Below are 20,239 nucleotides of genomic sequence, written 5' to 3'. Positions count from 1 at the left end.
ACAATAAACCTCATTAAAAACGAGGATCCACGACTTCTCAAACAACTCTCAATTGCTGAGTTCATAACTGCTTTTAGAAGATATAAAAGAGTAATGTGCCAAAGATTCCCAGAGAGACGCGTGGAGCTGGACTGATACAAAGCCAACATAGTTTACATACACAATTTTTATGGTAGCAAGTTTTATGATAAATTACCACTGCCAGTTCGCGGCAAGAGCAGCAATCGCCCTAAGAGATAAGAACATTAAAATTGACTGGTCAGTAAGATATCACGGCTTAATAATGATGGTAGTTGGCCATGCCACAGCAAACAAATGTTTGACCTGTTCATCTACCATGCACCTGTCACCATTCTGTCAGCATGTACAACAGAACATCATTCCTGTCATAGTGAAATGCATGCAAAGCAATCCATCACCAGAAACCAACCCATAAATGACAAGTATGGTCGCCCACGCACTATAGTCAACAACTAGAAAGTTTGCAACAATTACAATGAAAACAGATGAAAAAAGGCAAGTTGCCAGTTAGAGCACATATGTACAATGTGTAATGGAAATGACCACGGGGAATCCATGTGTAAGAAAGGCCAAAGAAATCCTGTTCAAAGTAAGAAGTGACTAGAGACACCAAAAATGACATATTCTTAAGTTTCAACGCCAGTAAATGTGGATACTGTGGTTTCATAAATATTCGTTGAATACCAATTTTCGTGGATTTCGTTGTTGAGTTGATCCATGAAATTAAATGTTCATTGAAATGCAATTTCTATTAACATTTTGTATTGAAAGGGTCATTGGCCACGAATTTACGTATCCTTGAAACTGTGATTTTCACTTTATCCACGAAAATTGATACCCTTGAATATTAATGAAACCATAGTAACCTAATGCTAGAACTCTGTAATCATCTGGACTAAAAGTTTGTTCACTATTTGTGTAAAGGATTCAGTTTGGCCTTTGATACTATGATTTCCAATACACAATAAGAAACTTTAGAATGCAAAAACTTCTTGTCAGCAAGAACACAACCCGAAATTGTAGATAAACTCATGGAAAGAGAACTTGAAAAAGGTTTTCGACGGGCCCATTCAAGGAACCTCCATTTACCTACTACAGAGTAAGTCCTATTGGCATTGCTACTGGAAGTATTTGAAAAACAATAGGCCCATGGGCCACATTGCTCACCTGAGGAACAATAGGTATGATAAAATCAGCTTAATGGAGTCATAATACAAACTATCTGGACAATGTACAATAATACATGTAGATCCTGTATAAATAAAATCCATTTCCCCCCCTGGATATTCTTATGTTTATAATCATTAGTCCCTTTTCTAACAGGATGATTTTATAGTCATAACACATGTTGAGTATTGCAGTTCTCAAAAAGATCCTTAACAATTGTTTATAAATGGGAGCTAAAGCTACATCAAACTCTGAACCTTCTTGTAAGGCTGATGAATTGTCCTGGAGCCAAAGTCTAAAAAATTATAAAGAAGTATATGGCTGATTAGTTTCTGAGAAGAAGATTTTTAAAGATTTACTCTTTATATTCCTATGTAAAATTTTAACACCCCCCCCCCAATGTGGCCCCACCCTACCCTCAGGGATCATGATTTTCCTAACTTTGAATCTACACTACCTGAGGATACTTCCACACAAGTTTCAGCTTTTCTGGCTGATTAGTATTTAAGATGAAGATTTTAAAAGATTTACTCTATGTGCCTATGTAAAACTTCGACCCTCCATTATGCCCCACCTTACTCCCGGGGGTCATGATTTTCACATCTTAGAATCTACACCACCTGAAGATGCTTACACACAAGTTTCAGCTTTCCTGGCTGATCAGTTTCTGAGAAGAAGATTTTTAAAGATTTACTCTATATATTCCTTTGTAAAACTTTGACCCCCCATTGTGGCCCCATACTACCCCTGTGTCTCATAATTTTCACAACTTTGAATCTACACTACCTAAAGGTTGCTTCCACACAAGTTTCAGCTTTCCTGGCTTTCCTGGCTGATTAGTTTCTGAGAAGAAGATTTTTAAAGATTTACTCTATATATTCCTATGTAAACTTCAACCCTCCATTGTGCCCCACCTTAGTCCCTGGGGTCATGATTTTCACATCTTAGAATCTACACCACCTGAAGATGCTTACACACAAGTTTCAGCTTTCCTGGCTGATCAGTTTCTGAGAAGAAGATTTGTAAAGATTTACTCTATATATATTCCTATGTAAAACTTTGACCTCCCATTGTGGCCCCATACTACCCCTGTGTCTCATAATTTTCACAACTTTGAATCTACACTACCCGAGATAGCTTCCACACAAGTTTCAGCTTTCCTGGCTTTCCTGGCTGATTAGTTTCTGAGAAGAAGATTTTAAGTAAGATTTACTCTATATATTCCTATGTAAAACTTCAACTTCATTGTGGCCCCACCCTACCCGATTTTCACAACTTTGAATCTGCACTACCTGAGGATGCTGCCACACAAGTTTCAGCTTTCCTGGCTTTATGGTTCTTGAGAAGAAGATTTTTGAAAATTTCTCAAAATTTTAAATTAATTTCTAATTATCTCCCCTTGAAAAAGGGTGTGGTCCTTAATTTTCACAACATTGAATCCCCTTTGCCTAAGGGTGATTTTTGCTAAGTTTGGTTGAAATTGGCCCAGTAGTACGTTCTTGAGAAGATGTTGAAAATGTGAAAAGTTTACGGACAGACAGACGGACAGACAAAATGTGATCAGAAAAGCTCACTTGAGCTTTCAGCTGGCTGAACGTTGATCGTTGACTTATCCTCACCACATGACAATTAACAATTAATTAACTCTATGATCAACAAAGAAGAGTGCTCCCTATCATATGTTAAGATCGATGATGCCATAAAAATTATACAAAGCTTGGGGAAAGGAACAACCATGTGCAAAACTGATATTTCAGATGCTTACAAAATAGTTCCAATAATACCATCTCAGCAGCATTGTTTTGTATCAAATGGAAGTTGAACTACCGGTACTATTACTACAACAAATTATCATTTGGATGCCGTTCTAGTCCTAAAATCCTTGATCATCTATCCCAAGCAGTGTGTTGGATTACCACAAATAATTACGGTGTAAAACATATTCTCCATTTGTTAGATGATTTCATTACTTTTGAACGTCAAGAGGAAGACGGAGAAACAAATATGAAATTGTTGTTTCATATCTTCATTCACTCAACATACCCATGGTGCTGCATAAAACGGAAGGACCAACAACATGTTTAGAATACCTAGGCATAATTCTAGATTCTGAGGCTATGGAAGCCAGAATACCAGATGATAAATTGTCCAGGATAAAGGAGTTTTAACCTTGTTCCATTCACGACGAAGTTGTACAAAAAGGGAACTCCTGCAGCTACGAGGACATCTAAATTTTGCAAGTAGAGTTATATTACCAGAAAGATCCTTTGTGTCCCATCTCATCCGACGGTCAGCAACAGTGAAAGAACTGCATCATCACATAAAGCTTAACAAGTGAAAAGCTGTCAATGTGACAGCAAACAGGGTTTTCATTTATGTGAACTGTATCCATAATCCATGTCAACCCGTATCCAGTGAAATGGAGTACCCTACATGCAATATTTTGCCAAAAAATAACTAAGTTCAAAAGCTAGTATTTTTTTCATAAATTATCGGAAATCAAAATCCTAGCAATATACACACCTCTGATATATGTACAAATGATCTGCAAAAGAACAATTTCCTATTTTGAGAACTGTAGGAGGAGTTATCCGTACAATGATGGTACCCTTTTGGCAGCCGCCCGCCCACCCACCCGCCATTTTCACCATTTTAATAACTGAATTTTTCCATTGGAAAACCCGGTTAATAAAGAATGCAGGGAAGACAATAAGGATGTGGCTAACTTTCTTGAACAGCTGGAATGGCATTAATTTGTTCTATAATGTTTCACAGGTCACATCAGAAGAATTAAATCTATATACAGATGCTTCAGCTACCTTAGGATATGGAGGATACTACAGAGGACTTCGGTTTTCTTCATCCTGGCCAAAGCTATGATGAAATACAAGGAATGTGTGTCCATAGCTTTTTAGGTGGCAGGGGACAGTTTTTTTTATACAATTCATTGTAGCCAAGGGATGCATGTCTTCGGAACTCTGTAACTAGAATTTCCTCAGTTCCCATTCAGCACAAATACCTTTAATTCACTCTTTATAAGGCCAACTACCAATTTCTGAAGAAAATTACTAATCAAAACCTGTAAAATTCTCTACATACTGGTTTTTATGAGATTTTGACCCTTTCATATTTTGCTAATTTTTCATGATTTTTCAGCTTTTTAGACCTCCCCCAGCTAATTCCCTGCAGAGGGTTGACCTTCCGTACCGCGTGCATGTTGCACTATCACATGTCACAAACTTACCGGTGTATAGTTTTCAATGTCCCATCCACCTACTTTTCGTGTTATTTTACCTCCCGTCTGTAACTTGCAATTTCACTGTGTAAAGTCAGCACAACAGTCATAGCCGCAGGTTTCGCATTTTACTTCTGATTCTCATGTACCTAACATAAGGGGCCTACATATTGCATATCAATTTCAACAAGAGACACCCCTCTAACTAATGATAATCATTAAAAATCATTTCATGAATTTTAGTAACACTCATAAGCCTTCAAGTACAGCAACTCTCAATTTTACAAAAATATTGACAGGTACTTTATTTTCGAAACTGTCCCTTGCTACCTTAAGAGCTATATCCTATAGTAGTTGCTTCCATTCTTTGGGGAGAAATGTGGACGATGATCGAGACAATTAAAGGATAATATTCATGTGTTACAATATAGCAACAGTTGCTATCCTTACTAAGGGTTGATCAAAATCCCCACATATTATGCCTCTGATGAGACGCCTTAGACTAATAGCGACAAAAAATAACTTTATTTTTTCTTACGTACATGTACCTAATAGCCGATGCTTTATCACAATACATATTTCCAGATTCCGAACCTAGCTCCTCAAGCACAAGATCTGCTGTGCAAGGTTCCTCATCTGCAGGAAGTGTTGTGGACCTCAAAGACACAGTAAACAAGTTAAGGACAAATGCAGTGGCACCAAGCACAAGGTGCCCATATCAAATAGCCTTCCATATATATGTTGAATTTCTTTTGTTGTCAAATATCATTGCAACCTCACGTATTTCAGAGGATCTTGTGACTGAAGACCTCTTGATTTCATTTGTAGCATACTGTGTTAGCAAACTTCAGATAAGCTACTCAACTATTAAGATATATTTGTGTGGGGTTAAATTTATGTGCTTGCAAAATAATATAACATATCCTGACATTTTGCAGTTATGTAGACTTAAAGCCATAATGAATGGCGTGAAGCGTGTACAATTACCTTCCCGGAATCTAAGGTATCCAGTCACATTTGACATTTTGAGAAGGGCTTGTTTTTACTTAAGAAAAATAGACAATTTTTACAATTTGATGTTGGAAACAGTATGTACTATTGCCTTTTTTGGATTTTTGAGATGTGGCGAATTTACTTGTAAAGAAGTTTTTGATCCTTCAATACATCTTTGTATAAGTGATTTATCCATTTTTGAGGATTATGTACATCTACAACTAAAAATCTCTAAAACAGACCCATTTAGAAAGGGGGTCATCATTAAATTGTTTGCTACAGACAATATTATTAATATGTCCATCCTCTATATGTTGTAAATATTTAAAGGCAAGATACAAATTGTCTTGTTCACCACAAAGTCCATTGTTTGTAAATCAAAATGGTGGTCCTTTGACAAGAGTTGAATTTATTTCAGCATTTAAGCATGTTTTAACTTGTATTGGTTGCAACGCAGATGTGTATAATGGTCACTCTTTCCACATTGGTGCCGCTACTACTGCTACTACTTCTGTTCATATGGAGGACTATATTATTCAAGTTTTAGGTGGATGGTCCTCCGAAAATTGTTGTAGATATATTAAAACTCCAGCTTCTGTGTTATGAGATGCAAATTGTTCCTTAGTATCACAAGATCCAGCCTGGAATAAACTTTTTTCTTGTCACCATTTACAGGCTTATTGTCAAATTCTGTTTTCTTTGAATGTTGGTCATACCTAGCAATTGTCAAATGAAGGTTATAAATATTACCCATTACTTTGATAATATGGTACTTAGATCTACTGTGGCCTCTAATTTTTCAATGCTGACATTATTTTATATTTGCTACGTTAACTTTATATCATGTACTATAATTTCATTTAATTTGGCATCATTTTTGGGGCACTCAGTCTCATATCTATAAAGTATATTAAGCGTTTAACATTTATAGCTACCGGTATTCAACTGACTTTTGGCCACCATTTAATTAATTGTAATGATTCTGCAACAATTCCTTAAATTCCACCCCCCCCCCCCAAAATTCTGTTCACTTTATTTTCCGGCGCCTGCGACTTCCCCATGAAGAAATACAAATACTCTTTTGTTAACATTCTGATTCTTCATAGGAAGTTTCACCGAGTAGATAAGTTATCAACAATCTTCCATTGGCTCTCTTCTGGCTCCTGTAGCCCGGAACTGGTTTCTGACAGCCTTCCACAGCTGCTAAACCGAGTTGAGATCCACTGGAAGTAAGACTGGTCTCAAGATACTCTGGTTGCACCAAGTTGACTAATACCTTTCTTCGGGCTCCTGCAACTAGACCGCTGCCTTGACCTGGTTATCATTTATCTAAAAAATTACAGGCTGAGTCTGCCCCTACTGATGCCAAAGTAAATTTGTATATTGTTTGTTATATTTCAATATGTACTTTATATATAAATGTGTGTTCTTAAAATGTTTAGTTTAGATTAATTAAAAGTTTGTATACAATTTATCTACTCTCTTAGTTTTCTTTCCAACAAAAACCAAAATTTCAGTGTCAATCAAAGAGTTTTAAACAAGATACAGAGCTCACAATTCTGGTTTGAGTCATGTTTTTGTTCACATTTGGTATAGAAAACGGTAAACAATTAAAACAGGAAAAATGCACTTAACAAGAATAGAATTCCTGGGTCCCCCGCAAGTCAAGCAGAATACTAGTATACTGTATATTGGAATATTTTCAAACATTCAGGGCTGTTCCAGAATTAAATGTGTGGGGAGGTTAGGAGGAACATTTTTTTACCCCCACCACCCATTTTTTTTCTATTTTTCCTGTCGCAAATATATCCAAAATACTACAATCTAAAAGAACTTGACCAAAGTATTAGTGGTATAAACATTTGGTATAAAGTTAATGAAAATCCTTCAAAATTTGTAGGCATGAAAGCGCTTACAAGGTCACAAAGTCCCATAACTCCAACAAAAAGTATCAACCAATGCTGATTTTTGAACTTGACCAAGGTAATAGTGGTATAGACATTTGGTATAAATTTAATGAAAATCCGTCAAAATTTATAGGTATGAGAGCGCTTACAAGGTCAATTTTTGGATAAAACGGAGTCATTATTGTGGTCAAAGTCCTATAACTCCAACAAAAAGTATCGACCAATGCTAATTTTCTAACTTAACCAAAGTATTAGTGGTATAGACATTTGGTATAAATTTAATGAAAATCCATCAAAATTTGTAGGCATGAGAGCGCTTACAAGGTCAATTTTTTCATAAAACGGAGTCATTATTGTGATCAAAGTCCCATAACTCCAACAAAAAGTATCGACCAATGCTAATTTTCAAACTTGACCAAAGTATTAGTGGTATAGACATTTGGTATAAATTTAATGAAAATTCGTCAAAATTTGTAGGCATGAGAGCGCTTACAAGATTTTTTTGATAAAACGGAGTCATTATTGTGATCAAAGTCCCATAACTCCAACAAAAAGTATCGACCAATGCTGATTTTCGAACTTGACCAAAGTATTAGTGGTATAAACATTTGGTATAAATTTAATGAAAATTCGTCAAAATTTGTAGGCATGAGCGCGCTTACAAAAAAGTGTGACGGACGGACACACGGACGCATGGACACACGGACGGACGCCCGGCATTTCTATGTCCCCGCTCCGCGTTGCAGCGGGGGACAACAAAGAATGAACACAATTTATTTTTGAAAATGATTTATGTATATACCTATACATATTTCCATCAGTGAAAATACTCTTTGTTTAGACTGAAAATGCTGAGCATCTTTACAAAGCACATTACCAATAGAATGAATAGTACTTTAGAATATGTAATGCTGTTAATGCATCAGATTTTGCCTGTTTAGCGCAGGTAAACATTCAGCTGACTTCTTTTTGAAGTCTATTTGATTTGATATGTAAAAATGACTGGCCGCTGGCCGCATTACATGAGTGGCCACTCATTCCAGGACAAGTATGTAAGAAATATCTTCCGGGGGAAATAAAATTGGCCACTGGTCAAGAGAGGCCATTGATTTCTGGTGGCCGCTAAGACAGTTCTGACTGTATATATGACATCGGTCATATTTAGCCCCCATAATACGCCATGTAGTACATAGCTAGCTCCCACTGCCTGCATTGTTTCAGAGAATGCAACTTTAAACCTTAGATATGGCTAAAGGCAGGCAATAACTCAAAAACATAATCCTAAAAAGACACCAGTGCCTTCAACAGACTGTTATTTACTGCAAATGCAGAAAATGGGAAGAACTAATTTTCATTTGTTGCCTGATGTTTCTACCAATTACCATGAGGGAAAAACTGTCAAAAATGACTTTAAAAATGACTTTAAAATATCTGTCTAGAAAATTCTAGGTGCAGAGCAAGATTTCTGTGAATCTTAACTGAACATTAACGTCAAAATGATTTACTGCTGCAATAAACAGTACAATTTTAGTTCTCTTACCAGTCATCAAGGCAGCCTGTTGCATGGCAGCTGAGGCCAACATGTGCAGAGTCTTTGTTACCTGGGTGATGTTCTTACTGCAGTCTATCAGTAGATCCTGAATCTGAAATAATATTTCTCATTAGTCAAAAGACAGCCAAAATATATTTTCAAATTCATATTCTCTTATGGAGGCTTATTGTTTTCTCTTTAAATCAAAATATCTTAATATTGAATTATAATTTTTACTAACAATATCAATTCAGTTTATTAATTCAGTGTCAATTATAAACACACTTCTCAAAAAAGTTAAAGGGTTTGATATTTTTGCATTGTGTTAATAACATGAGGCCTATGGGACACATCGCTCACTTGAGCAACATTGGCTAACTTCTTTGAATTAAAACACATTAGATAATTAACAAGAGGCCCATGGGCCACATCGCTCACCTGAAGAACAATAGGTATGATAAAATCAGCTTAATGGAGTCATAATACAAACTATTTGGACAATGTACAATAATACATGTAGATCCTTTATAAATAAAATCCATCCCCCCCCCCACCCCTGGATATTCTTATGTTTATAATCATTAGTCCCTTTTCTAACAGGATGATTTTATAGTCATAACACATGTTGAGTATTGCAGTTCTCAAAAAGATCCTCTGGGGTCATGATTTTCACAACTTAGAATCTACACTACCTGAGGATAATTCCACACAGGTTTTAGCTTTCCTGGCTGATTAGTTTCTGAGAAGAAGATTTTTAAAGATTTACTCTATACAGTACCGATCAGACCCAACCTAACAGAAAGTAAACCCCAACTAAACCCTGGGTTTACTTTCTGGGTTTACTCTGGGTTTACTAGAGTGGACCCAGAGTAAACCCAGAGTAAACCCCAAGTAAACCCAGAGTGGACACAGAGAGTAAACCCCGATCAGATGAATACCCTGAAAGCAGACGCTACATGTGTATTCAGAATATACAAGGGGCAGGAACTACAGGCTGTAGGATGATCAGATAAAATACAGGATTGCTTCACACTTCAGTGCGTACATGTATAGTTGACTCCAAAAGCAATTCTCTAGTAAATCCAAAGTAAACCCCGAGTAAACCCCGAGTAAACCCCGAATGGACCCAAATTTTCAAAAAGTAAACCCAAAGTAAACCCAGGGTTTAGTTGGGGTTTACTCTGGTGTTAGGTTGGGTCTGATCGGTACTGTATATTCCTATGTAATACTTTGACCCCCCATTGTGGATCCACCCACCCCAGGGGTCATGATTTTCACAACTTTGAATCTACACTACCTGAGGAATCTTCCACACAAGTTTCAGCTTTCCTGGCTGATTAGTTTCTGAGAAGAAGATTTTTAAAGATTTACTCTATATATTCCTATGTAAAACTTCCACCCCCCATTGTGGCCCCACCCTACCACGGGGTCATGATTTTCACAACTTTGAATCTACACTACCTGAGGATGCTTCCACACAAGTTTCAGCTTTCCTGGCAGTTTAATTTCTGAGAAGAAGATTTTTAAAGATTTACTCTATATATTCCTATGTAAAACTTTGACTCCCCATTGTGGCCCCACCCTACCCCCCGAGGTCATGATTTTCACAACTTTGAATCTACACTACCTTAAGATGCTTACACACAAGTTTCAGCTTTCCTGGCTGATTAGTTTCTGAGAAGAAGATTTTAAAGATTTACTCTATATATTCCTATGTAAAACTTCGACCCGCCATTGTGGTCCCACCCTACCCCTGGGGGTCATGATTTTCACAACTTTGAATCTACACTACCTGAGAATGCTTCCACACAAGTTTCAGCTTTCCTGGCTGATTAGTTTTGAGAAGAGAATTTTAAAAAATTTACCCTATATATTCCTATGTAAAACTCTGACTCCCCATTGTGGCCCCACCCTACCCCCCCGAGGTCATGATTTTCACAACTTTGAATCTACACTACCTTAAGATGCTTACACACAAGTTTCAGCTTTCCTGGCTGATTAGTTTCTGAGAAGAAGATTTTAAAGATTTACTCTATATATTCCTATGTAAAACTTCAACCCGCCATTGTTGTCCCACCCTACCCCTGGGGGTCATGATTTTCACAACTTAGAATTTACTCTACCTGAGGATGCTTCCACACAAGTTTGAACATTCCTGGCAGATTAGTTTCTGAGAAGAAGATTTTTTATGATTTACTCTATATATTCCTATGTAACCCCCCCCCCCCCCAATTGTGCCCTCACCCTACCCCTGGGGGTCATGATTTTCACAACTTTAAATTTACACTACCTGAGGAATCTTCCACACAAGTTTCAGCTTTTCTGGCTGATTAGTTTCTGAGAAGAAGATTTTTTAAAATTTACTATATATATTCCTATGTAATCCCCTCCCCCCATTGTGCCCTAACCCTTCCCCCAGGGGGTTCATGATTTTCACAACTTTGAATCTACACTACCTGAGGAATCTTCCACACAAGTTTCAGCTTTCCTGGCTGATTAGTTTCTGAGAAGAAGATTTTTAAAGATTTACTCTATATACTCCTATGTAAAACTTTGATCCCCCATTGTGGCCCCACCCTACCCCGGGGTCATGATTTTCACAACTTTGAATCTACACTACCTGAGGATGCTTCCATACAAGTTTCAGCTTTCCTGGCTGATTAGTTCCTGAGAAGAGAATTTTTAAAAATTTATCCTATATATTCCTATGTAAAACTTTGACCTCCAATTGTGGCCCCACCCTACCCACGGGGTTCATGATTTTCACAACTTTGAATCTACACTACCTGATAATGCTTCCACTTAAGTGTCAGCTTTCCTGGCTTAATGGTTCTTAAGAAGAAGATTTTTGAAAATTTCTCAAAAAATTTCATTAATTTCTAATTATCTCCCCTTGAAAAAGGGTGTGGCCCTTAATTTCCACAACTTTGAATCCCTTAGGATCATTTGTGCCAACTTTGGTTGAAATTGGTTGGGGACTTAAGTTACCTAAGATCATTCATTGAACAAACCCTTTTTTAAAATTTACTTCTATTGCATGTATTTAATTAGGGCTTTTCGACTTTCGGTCGAAAAGACCTATTGTTTTCGTTCTGTTTTATTATTATTATTCTTCTCGACAAAGTTTCGTCATGGATTTTTTGAAAACGGAACAGAAAAATAGAAATTTAATATTAGATTCTTTTAGCAATTCTTTAGTTCTCCCGTATGTCTTTTTTTTGACTTCTGGTTCATATACTTCCGGTTTGCACATGCAAGAAACAAAATATTAAAAGGACCTTTGCATCTATTTTATTTTTTGATTATAAACTAAGAAATTTTGGATTTAGATACTTTATAGAATGGTATACAAAATCGTAAGCGACAACTTTTTTGTATCTCTTGCTGTTTATGAGATATTACACTTTAAACTATAAAAAAAGGGGGGATGAAAAAACTGAAAATTGATATAACCACCAATTTTTTTAAATGAGGAATGGAAAATGTTAAAACTGTCATAATCATCATATATTTAAAGTTTTGTTTGAAACAATTGAGAACTTCCGGTTTTATAAGTTGATAAAAAATCGTCTATGGGTGTTTTAATGTTAAACTGAATTCACGCGTGCCACTTTTTCTCAAACAGTTTTCAAGTAAATATTTTCATATTTAATATTTATATTGAGGGACCTAATTTTTAGACCGGAAAATGTTTTGAGATAAAACTTTTGAAAGATAAGGGATCTAGAGGGGTCAAAGCTAAAAACAATCCTTTAGCTGTATCTCTTTAATTTTTCATCCGATTTTTAAAATCTTTTCGGTTTTAAGTTTTGAGTAAAGAGTACAATTTAAAAATTTTGGTCCGTAGGGCCATTTTTTGACTTCTTATAGGAGTATTAAGGGTGTGAATATTGCAACTTTTTAAAAGTTGAAAAAGTGATTTACAAAGAGTTATCTCTCTTTGCTCAATGAACGTAGCACATTAATACGCTAGGCATACCACGTTTTTTATTTGAGAAAGGAATGCTTACTTTTTTATGATTTTTTTGGAAATATTCTTTTACAAATTAAAAGTATATTTACTTTGAAAGTGCTGAAGTTATCTTTTTTTTGACATTGCATTATTTATAAGGTTTTATTTCAAATAGGCAACTGATTATACCAAGGCGTTGAAGAATTTTTAAATAAAATATAGATACGATTTTACCTTAAGATAAGGGATCTAGAGGGGTCAAAGCTAAAAACAATCCTTTAGCTGTATCTCTTTAATTTTTCATCCGATTTTTAAAATCTTTTCGGTTTTAAGTTTTGAGTAAAGAGTACAATTTAAAAATTTTGGTCCGTAGGGCCATTTTTTGACTTCTTATAGGAGTATTAAGGGTGTGAATATTGCAACTTTTTAAAAGTTGAAAAAGTGATTTACAAAGAGTTATCTCTCTTTGCTCAATGAACGTAGCACATTAATACGCTAGGCATACCACGTTTTTTATTTGAGAAAGGAATGCTTACTTTTTTATGATTTTTTTGGAAATATTCTTTTACAAATTAAAAGTATATTTACTTTTAAAGTGCTGAAGTTATCTTTTTTTTGACATTGCATTATTTATATGGTTTTATTTCAAATAGGCAACTGATTATACCAAGGCGTTGAAGAATTTTTAAATAAAAAATAGATACGATTTTACCTGACATTTACAATCAAAAAAGGGAAAAGGGATGTCGAAAAGCCCTTACTTTTTGTTGAAGACAAAAAAAGTTCTAGTTAATTTTGTTTTTTAATTTTTTAACACAATTTTAAAATTTGTCTTTAATTTTTTTATTCAATTAAAATTTTTAAATAAAAAATAGATACGATTTTACCTGACATTTACAATCAAAAAAGGGAAAAGGGATGTCGAAAAGCCCTTACTTTTTGTTGAAGACAAAAAAAGTTCTAGTTAATTTTGTTTTTTAATTTTTTAACACAATTTTAAAATTTGTCTTTAATTTTTTTATTCAATTAAAATTTTTCCTAATGTAGCAATAATTGAAAAGATTACAATTCACTTTGATCAATTCAATTTCCCTTGATCTTTGACACCCTTACCTGCGCATCATTCCCACTTAGCTAAAATCAGTCACCCAATCAGAAAAGCTCACTTGAGCTTTCAGCTCAGGTGAGCTAAAATAATACTCATATAATCACTCATCCCCAAAAAATAATGAACATATCTAAATTGCATCATATTCAATGTAATATATTATCCTTCATGTTTCACAATAATTCATTCTGATATGTCATTTATTTTCTTACCTCTTTACCAAAAGAAAGGGGAGTTGCAGACCCATCTCCTTGTGGTAGCCTCCTCTTTATCTAAACAATAAACATGAACATTTCAAAGGGTAAGTCATCAAAAAGAACTCATCTATAAACACAAATATAACATTGCTCACCTTAGCAACCATGACTAACTGCTTTGACTAAAAACACTTTATATACTCAAAAGTATTAATATAGTACAAAAAATCAGCACCTATTACTTGTAATCATAATTTGAACAAGTTGAATCTACACATTTAGAGGATTCCAACATTTTGTTCAACAATTTTCATCTCAGATGTCATGCGATACAAATCTAGTCTATATGATGAAAATACTGGATAAGATGGTTACCATTTACCAGACAGTGTAAGACATTGGCATATTTCTACTTGGTATTTATGAAAAATAAAAATACTTAGATTTCAAAATTTCATTTTTCAGAACATTTATGAGATTTTTTAAACATTTATATCCAAGTGAACATTTTGTTTGTTTATTTAGGATTTCAAGATCTATAAATATACCATGCTAATGAGATACATTTCAATTTCATCTTTGTTTCATTGTTATCTTTCTGAATTTTACACTAATTTTCCCATGTACTTAATCTTTGACTTATGTACCTGTATGGAATTCCACTTTTACCAAAAATAAGATCATATGCAAGATATATAACAAAATTTCTGGTAGGGGTACACTATTTACTTCCAATTCCCTTTCAATTTTAGCCCCCCCCCCCCCACCCCCCCCCCCCCCCTTTTATAAAGCTATCAAAATATATATGAGAGCACAAAGGTACATTTTCTCCCTCAACTACTTAATAGTTATTGTATTTTATTAAAATCTACTTATATTTGTGAAAGAAGAAAAATGTATCTCAATGCACTCAATTCCTCAAATTAAAAACACTCAAACATTTAATTGGTCTTCCCCATTATAAACAATTGTTGTTCATCTGGAGTGAACTCGTGTGACATTTTATAACCTTACTCACTTGATCTATGAATACATGTACACTCAACTGGAAAATGTTGTCATATGACAGTTTAAAGAGCTAGTACGACAAGCATACCACTCTACTGTACTAAGGCCCACCCAGTATTTTCGTCTTTATTCAAACACAACAAATGGCTACAAACCAAGATGATTTTCTGGTGCAAAAATTTTCTTAAGAACTACCGTTTACGATAATGCAAATATCCTCTTAAGAAATACAGCAAGTTAAAAAGTTCACCTGGATGTGAAGTTGGACGGTCACATAATCAATTCCTGTGAAGCCCGAAGGTGCCCAATGTGGTAAAGCCACGAATTTCATAATTTAGATTCCTCTAACCATTGAGATGCCTCACATCAAAAACGGTAACAATTGGACTTGTAGATTTTATGGAGAAGTTAAAAATGTAAAATTGTTAACGCACGACGACGGACGAAAACAGATAGCAATAGGTCACCTGAGTAAACTCAGAAAACTAAGAATGCTTGCATATAAGTAAAAGCATTTTAAAATAACATTTCAGTTTTTGTGAATATTCAAAAAGTTTTCCTTTGTACAACTGAATCCCCAATGTGGCCCCACACTACTCCTACAGATTATGATTTGAATAAATTTGAATCTACACTATCTGAAGTTGCTTTCCCTAAAGTTACAGACTTTCTATGCAAATGTTCTTTTAGAAAAAGATTCAAAGTTATTTTTCTATACCGGTATATTCTTATGTAAAAATTTGTCCCCGCTCCTTTGTGACTCCATCCTACCCCCGGGAATCATATTTGAATAAACTTGAACAGGTCGAGACCACTATATTTTGTGACGTCGGCATAAAGTTGCATACTAAAATAGCCATCTGTTTACTTTTATCGACAAACCAATCAGGTGAATGAGTTGCAAGGCATTGTGGGCTACTACAAGTTTCAGTGTATACAAAGCGTATTGAAAATATATACCATTTTGAATTGTCCTTTGGAAACTCATTTTGAATGATTTTTCAAAATTTATGAAATTAATATGGACAATTATGTCTGAACTTTAATTTCTATGCTCACATTTAAAAAATATTGCATATGAGGACTTATATCAACCTATTTAAATACCCCATTGTCAATGTTCAAAAGAGAGGTACGTCCTATAGAATTAAAAGCAGCGAGTACCGTTTTTTCACGTGATATCCCATATTTAAGACAACATTATTAGAATGCGCGTTGATATTTTGTTCAGGGACATTCATCAGAATGCTTAACGGACAAAATACTAAATGCTGCACAGCTTGCGCTTCTGCGTTTGTATATTTGTGCATTTCTACTACCGTGGCTATTCACGTATGTTAAAAATGTACAGTTACCTGTATTTATTTCTAGTGTACAATGATAAAGTCACCAATACACAACTGTGCAGTTTTTTCTTATCAAAACCTGTTTGTACTTGTATGCGTATGTTTGTCAGTCGTTTGATACTGATCATTTTTGAAGCAACAATTGATCAACTTAAACAACAGTATTTTTCAATGTGAGCATGGAACAAAGTTAATGGTACGTAATCTTTCCTTTTTTACCTTCTAAAGTAAAAATCAAGATGTACAAACATCCCGGCAAGCAATTAAGTATTGTGAATAAAACAGATAAAAACCATGTGCGTCTGTTGAATCGTAAACACGATGTAGACCGTCATGCATTGCAACTCATTCACTGGATTGGAGAATCTGTTTGACGAAAATACTGTCACGTGTTAAATAATGCTATCCATATAAGGTAGTGTACCCGACCTGTTGAATCTACACTACCTGAGGATGCTTCTACACAAGTTTCGGCTATCCTGGCCTAATGGTTTGAAGGAGAAGATTTTTAAAGATTTACTCTATATATTCATATGTGAAAATGCAACATTGTGGCTTCACCCTACCCCCAGGGTTCATGATTTTCACATCTTTGAATCTACACTACCTACCTATGCTTCCATACAAGTTTCAGATTTACTGGCCAAATAGTTCTGAGAAGAAGATTTTTAAAAATTTACTCTACATATTCTTCTGTAAAAATTTGACCCCCCATTGTGGCCCAACCCTACCCCGAGGGTCATGATTTTTACAACCTTGAATTTACGCCAGCTAAGGATGCTTCCACATGTTTCAACTTATCTGTCAAATAGTTCTTGAAAAGGAGATTTTTAAGATTGTGGCTCCAACCTACCCTCGGGAGTCATGATTTTCACAACCTTGATTCTACACTACTTAAGGATGCTTGCATATAAGTTTCAGCTTACTGGCCAAATAGAGTTCTTGAGGAGAAGATTTTTAAAGATTTACTCTATATATTCCTATGTACAAAGTCGACCCCCCCCCCCCCCCCCCCCATTGTGCCCTCACCCTACCCTCGTTGGTTATGATTTTCACAACTTTGAATCTACACTATCTGAGGATGCTTCCACACAAGTTTCAGCTTTCCTTGCTAATTGCTTTTTGATAAGAAGATTTTTAAAGATTTACTCTATATATTCCTAAGCAAATAGTCAACCCCCCAATCTGGCCCCACCCTACCCTTAAAGGTCATGATTTTCACAACTTTGAATCTACACTACCTGAGGATGCTTCCACAAAAGGTTTAGCTTTCCTGGCTTAATGGTTCGTGAGAAGAAGAATTTTGAAAATTTTTAATTATTCCTTATTTGCAAAATGGCATACACAATTTAGATACCCACTCATTGGTTTTTAAAAAATTCATCATTGTGACTTGGAACTACTGGGAGTTTTGGATTCACTCCTGATGCAACATATATATTCATACAAATAAAGGTGTTTTTTTGCATATCCAAAAAGATATTTTTGAAAATTAATAAAAATGTTGAGGAAAGTTAATTTAAATCGCCTTTATACACCTATATATGGTGGCACATTCCAATTTTTGTTGAAGCTCATAGAAGGTTTAAATAGGTAGTAAACAATTAACAATAGATTACGATAAAAAGAGAGTGATTCAGTGCAGAGATTCAGATGACTAATATAACAAAGTCAATCTCTTAAATGGACACATATTTTAACTGATGCTTTTCATCTTCAACAAGCATTTTTTTCCAGAGATACAGTGCTGCTATCCTGAAAGTTGACAAGGATAGGATAGGATAGGATGCACGATACATGATAGAAATATAAAAGTTAAGTTCTATCCTATCCTATCCTATCCTATCCTGCATCCTGTAGCCAATCAGATTCGAGTATGAATTACAGAGTTATTTTTCAAAACGAAAATTGGCGTAACAATGTATTTTCAATGTCAATTTAATAAGTTTTACAAGTTAAACCATTTAAGAATAATTTTTACATCAAGAACGCGGTGCATAACATTGATGCGCGCTAAAATGTTGGCGCTACATCTTTGTCAATTCGTTCGCAAGTACGGAGTTACTGCGAGAATTCGATGCAACATTTGACAACGTCAGAAATAGATTTCTGTATTTACTTCATTTAAAGTCTGCAAAGTAATAAATGCTTGAATTTATAAACGACCAATTCGGCATTTTAAAAGATAAACATGACTGTATACTAGAAACATACATGTACATTGTTTCACGTTTCATATAATTTCTTCGATGCCCAATAACAGGGACGCATATTTCTGTCCGATATTAACCTGAACAAATCGAATCAATAAATGTTAGCTAGCTATAAATGCTTAAGAATTTAAACATTAAAAATAACTCAGAGTGATTTAACTATAAACGATATAAACATCCTAGCGGGATTATTCATTTCCAGATCGTGTTTACATTTATCGCCGAACGAATCGCTCGATAAATGATCATTACGCTCAGTTATATGTGATAAGAAAATAATTTGATAAAAATATGACTAAACAGTTCCTCAATAAGTGCATCGAAGTTATTTATCTGTTTTTTTTATGCATAGATAAAATAAAAAATAGAATCGCTTACCTGTTTGTTTACGTTATTGTGTCCATCCCGCGTACGATTTAATTTTACCGTAGCACAGGTAAGTGATTTATCCCGCTCAAAGAATATTCGGTTTTACGATTTAATTATTCATTTTGAGTACTACATTAATTGATAAAATCATTTAATTCATAAATTTCGTTTCATTTAACTTGCATTCCTATATTTTGAAGGTATGGGATAGGATAGGATAGGATAGAGCTTATTTGCAGGATAGGATGCAGGATACAGGATATAGGATAGGATAGGATAGTTTTGTCAACTTTCACGATAGCAGCACTGTAAGTCAGACAGGCTAGTGAGAAAGAACATACCTTTCTAGCACACATCTTCGTTTCATTATTGCAGTTTTCAAGGTCTTTGAAAAGAATTGCAATTTCCGATTTCTCTTGCTTTGGCTGAAAGTATAAATATGATTATAGCTGTAAAAAAAACCAAGAGACCCAAGGTTCACATTGCTCAATTGAGCAACAATAGCCATAACTGTGATCAAATCAACTTCATGGTTAATGCATTAAATACAAAATATCTTGACAATAAAGTATATCTTGCTTAAAAAGGATTGACTTTGACCCATGCGTGCACGGTTTGACATTGCATATGATATCAGACAATTATGAAATAGATACTTCCAACACACCGTATTGTTGTCATTTACATAACCTAAACATAAACTATAGAGACTCCAGTGAATTAGCTTGAATGTAATGCGCATGTGCAAGATTGTAAAATCAAAAAAATCGAGATGATTTCCGTATTTTTAAAAGGAATCTTCGTTGATTATTAATTAGCGAAGCTTGATTGAGAGAAAATAAAAACAAATTGGTAATGCTCAAGTACTATAATGATGTTTGAAATATATAAAACAAAAGACAGCACTCTTCCGATTTCTCAGTATTAAAGCCCAAAAAATCAAATCAATATAGTAGTATCGATATTCAAATTTGTCTGCACATACTCTTATGTTATACATCAAAGCTATTTTGTTGTTCAGTTTTTTAGAAGAAAATTTTCAACAACTTTTCTCTATAATATTTATTCCCATGTAAAAAATTTCCCTTTGTGACCCCATCTTACCCCTTAAATGGGATCATGATGAAAACAAATCTCAATCTACATTATCTGAGGATGCTTCCACACAAGTTTAAGCTTTTCTGGCAAAATA

General features: G+C 34.8%; 1 protein-coding gene across 2 annotated transcripts in view; it reads right to left on the bottom strand.

Annotated features, from left to right (window-relative positions):
• Window positions 1–20,239, bottom strand: part of LOC105327689 (dynactin subunit 1) — a 276,187-nt gene that overhangs the window by 88,288 nt on the left and 167,660 nt on the right. For both annotated transcript variants that reach the window (XM_034473808.2, XM_034473809.2), the window contains exons 21-23: window positions 19,389–19,472; window positions 14,127–14,186; window positions 8,864–8,966 (exon numbers count right to left, since the gene is read on the bottom strand). In XM_034473808.2, the coding sequence (XP_034329699.1) occupies window positions 8,864–8,966; window positions 14,127–14,186; window positions 19,389–19,472 (247 nt within the window). The remainder of the gene's footprint in view (window positions 1–8,863; window positions 8,967–14,126; window positions 14,187–19,388; window positions 19,473–20,239) is intronic.

This window comes from Magallana gigas, chromosome 8, assembly GCF_963853765.1.
Source record: "Magallana gigas chromosome 8, xbMagGiga1.1, whole genome shotgun sequence".
Classification (NCBI taxonomy): Eukaryota; Metazoa; Mollusca; class Bivalvia; order Ostreida; family Ostreidae; genus Magallana; species Magallana gigas.
This window is presented reverse-complemented; position numbering and strand designations above follow the sequence as displayed.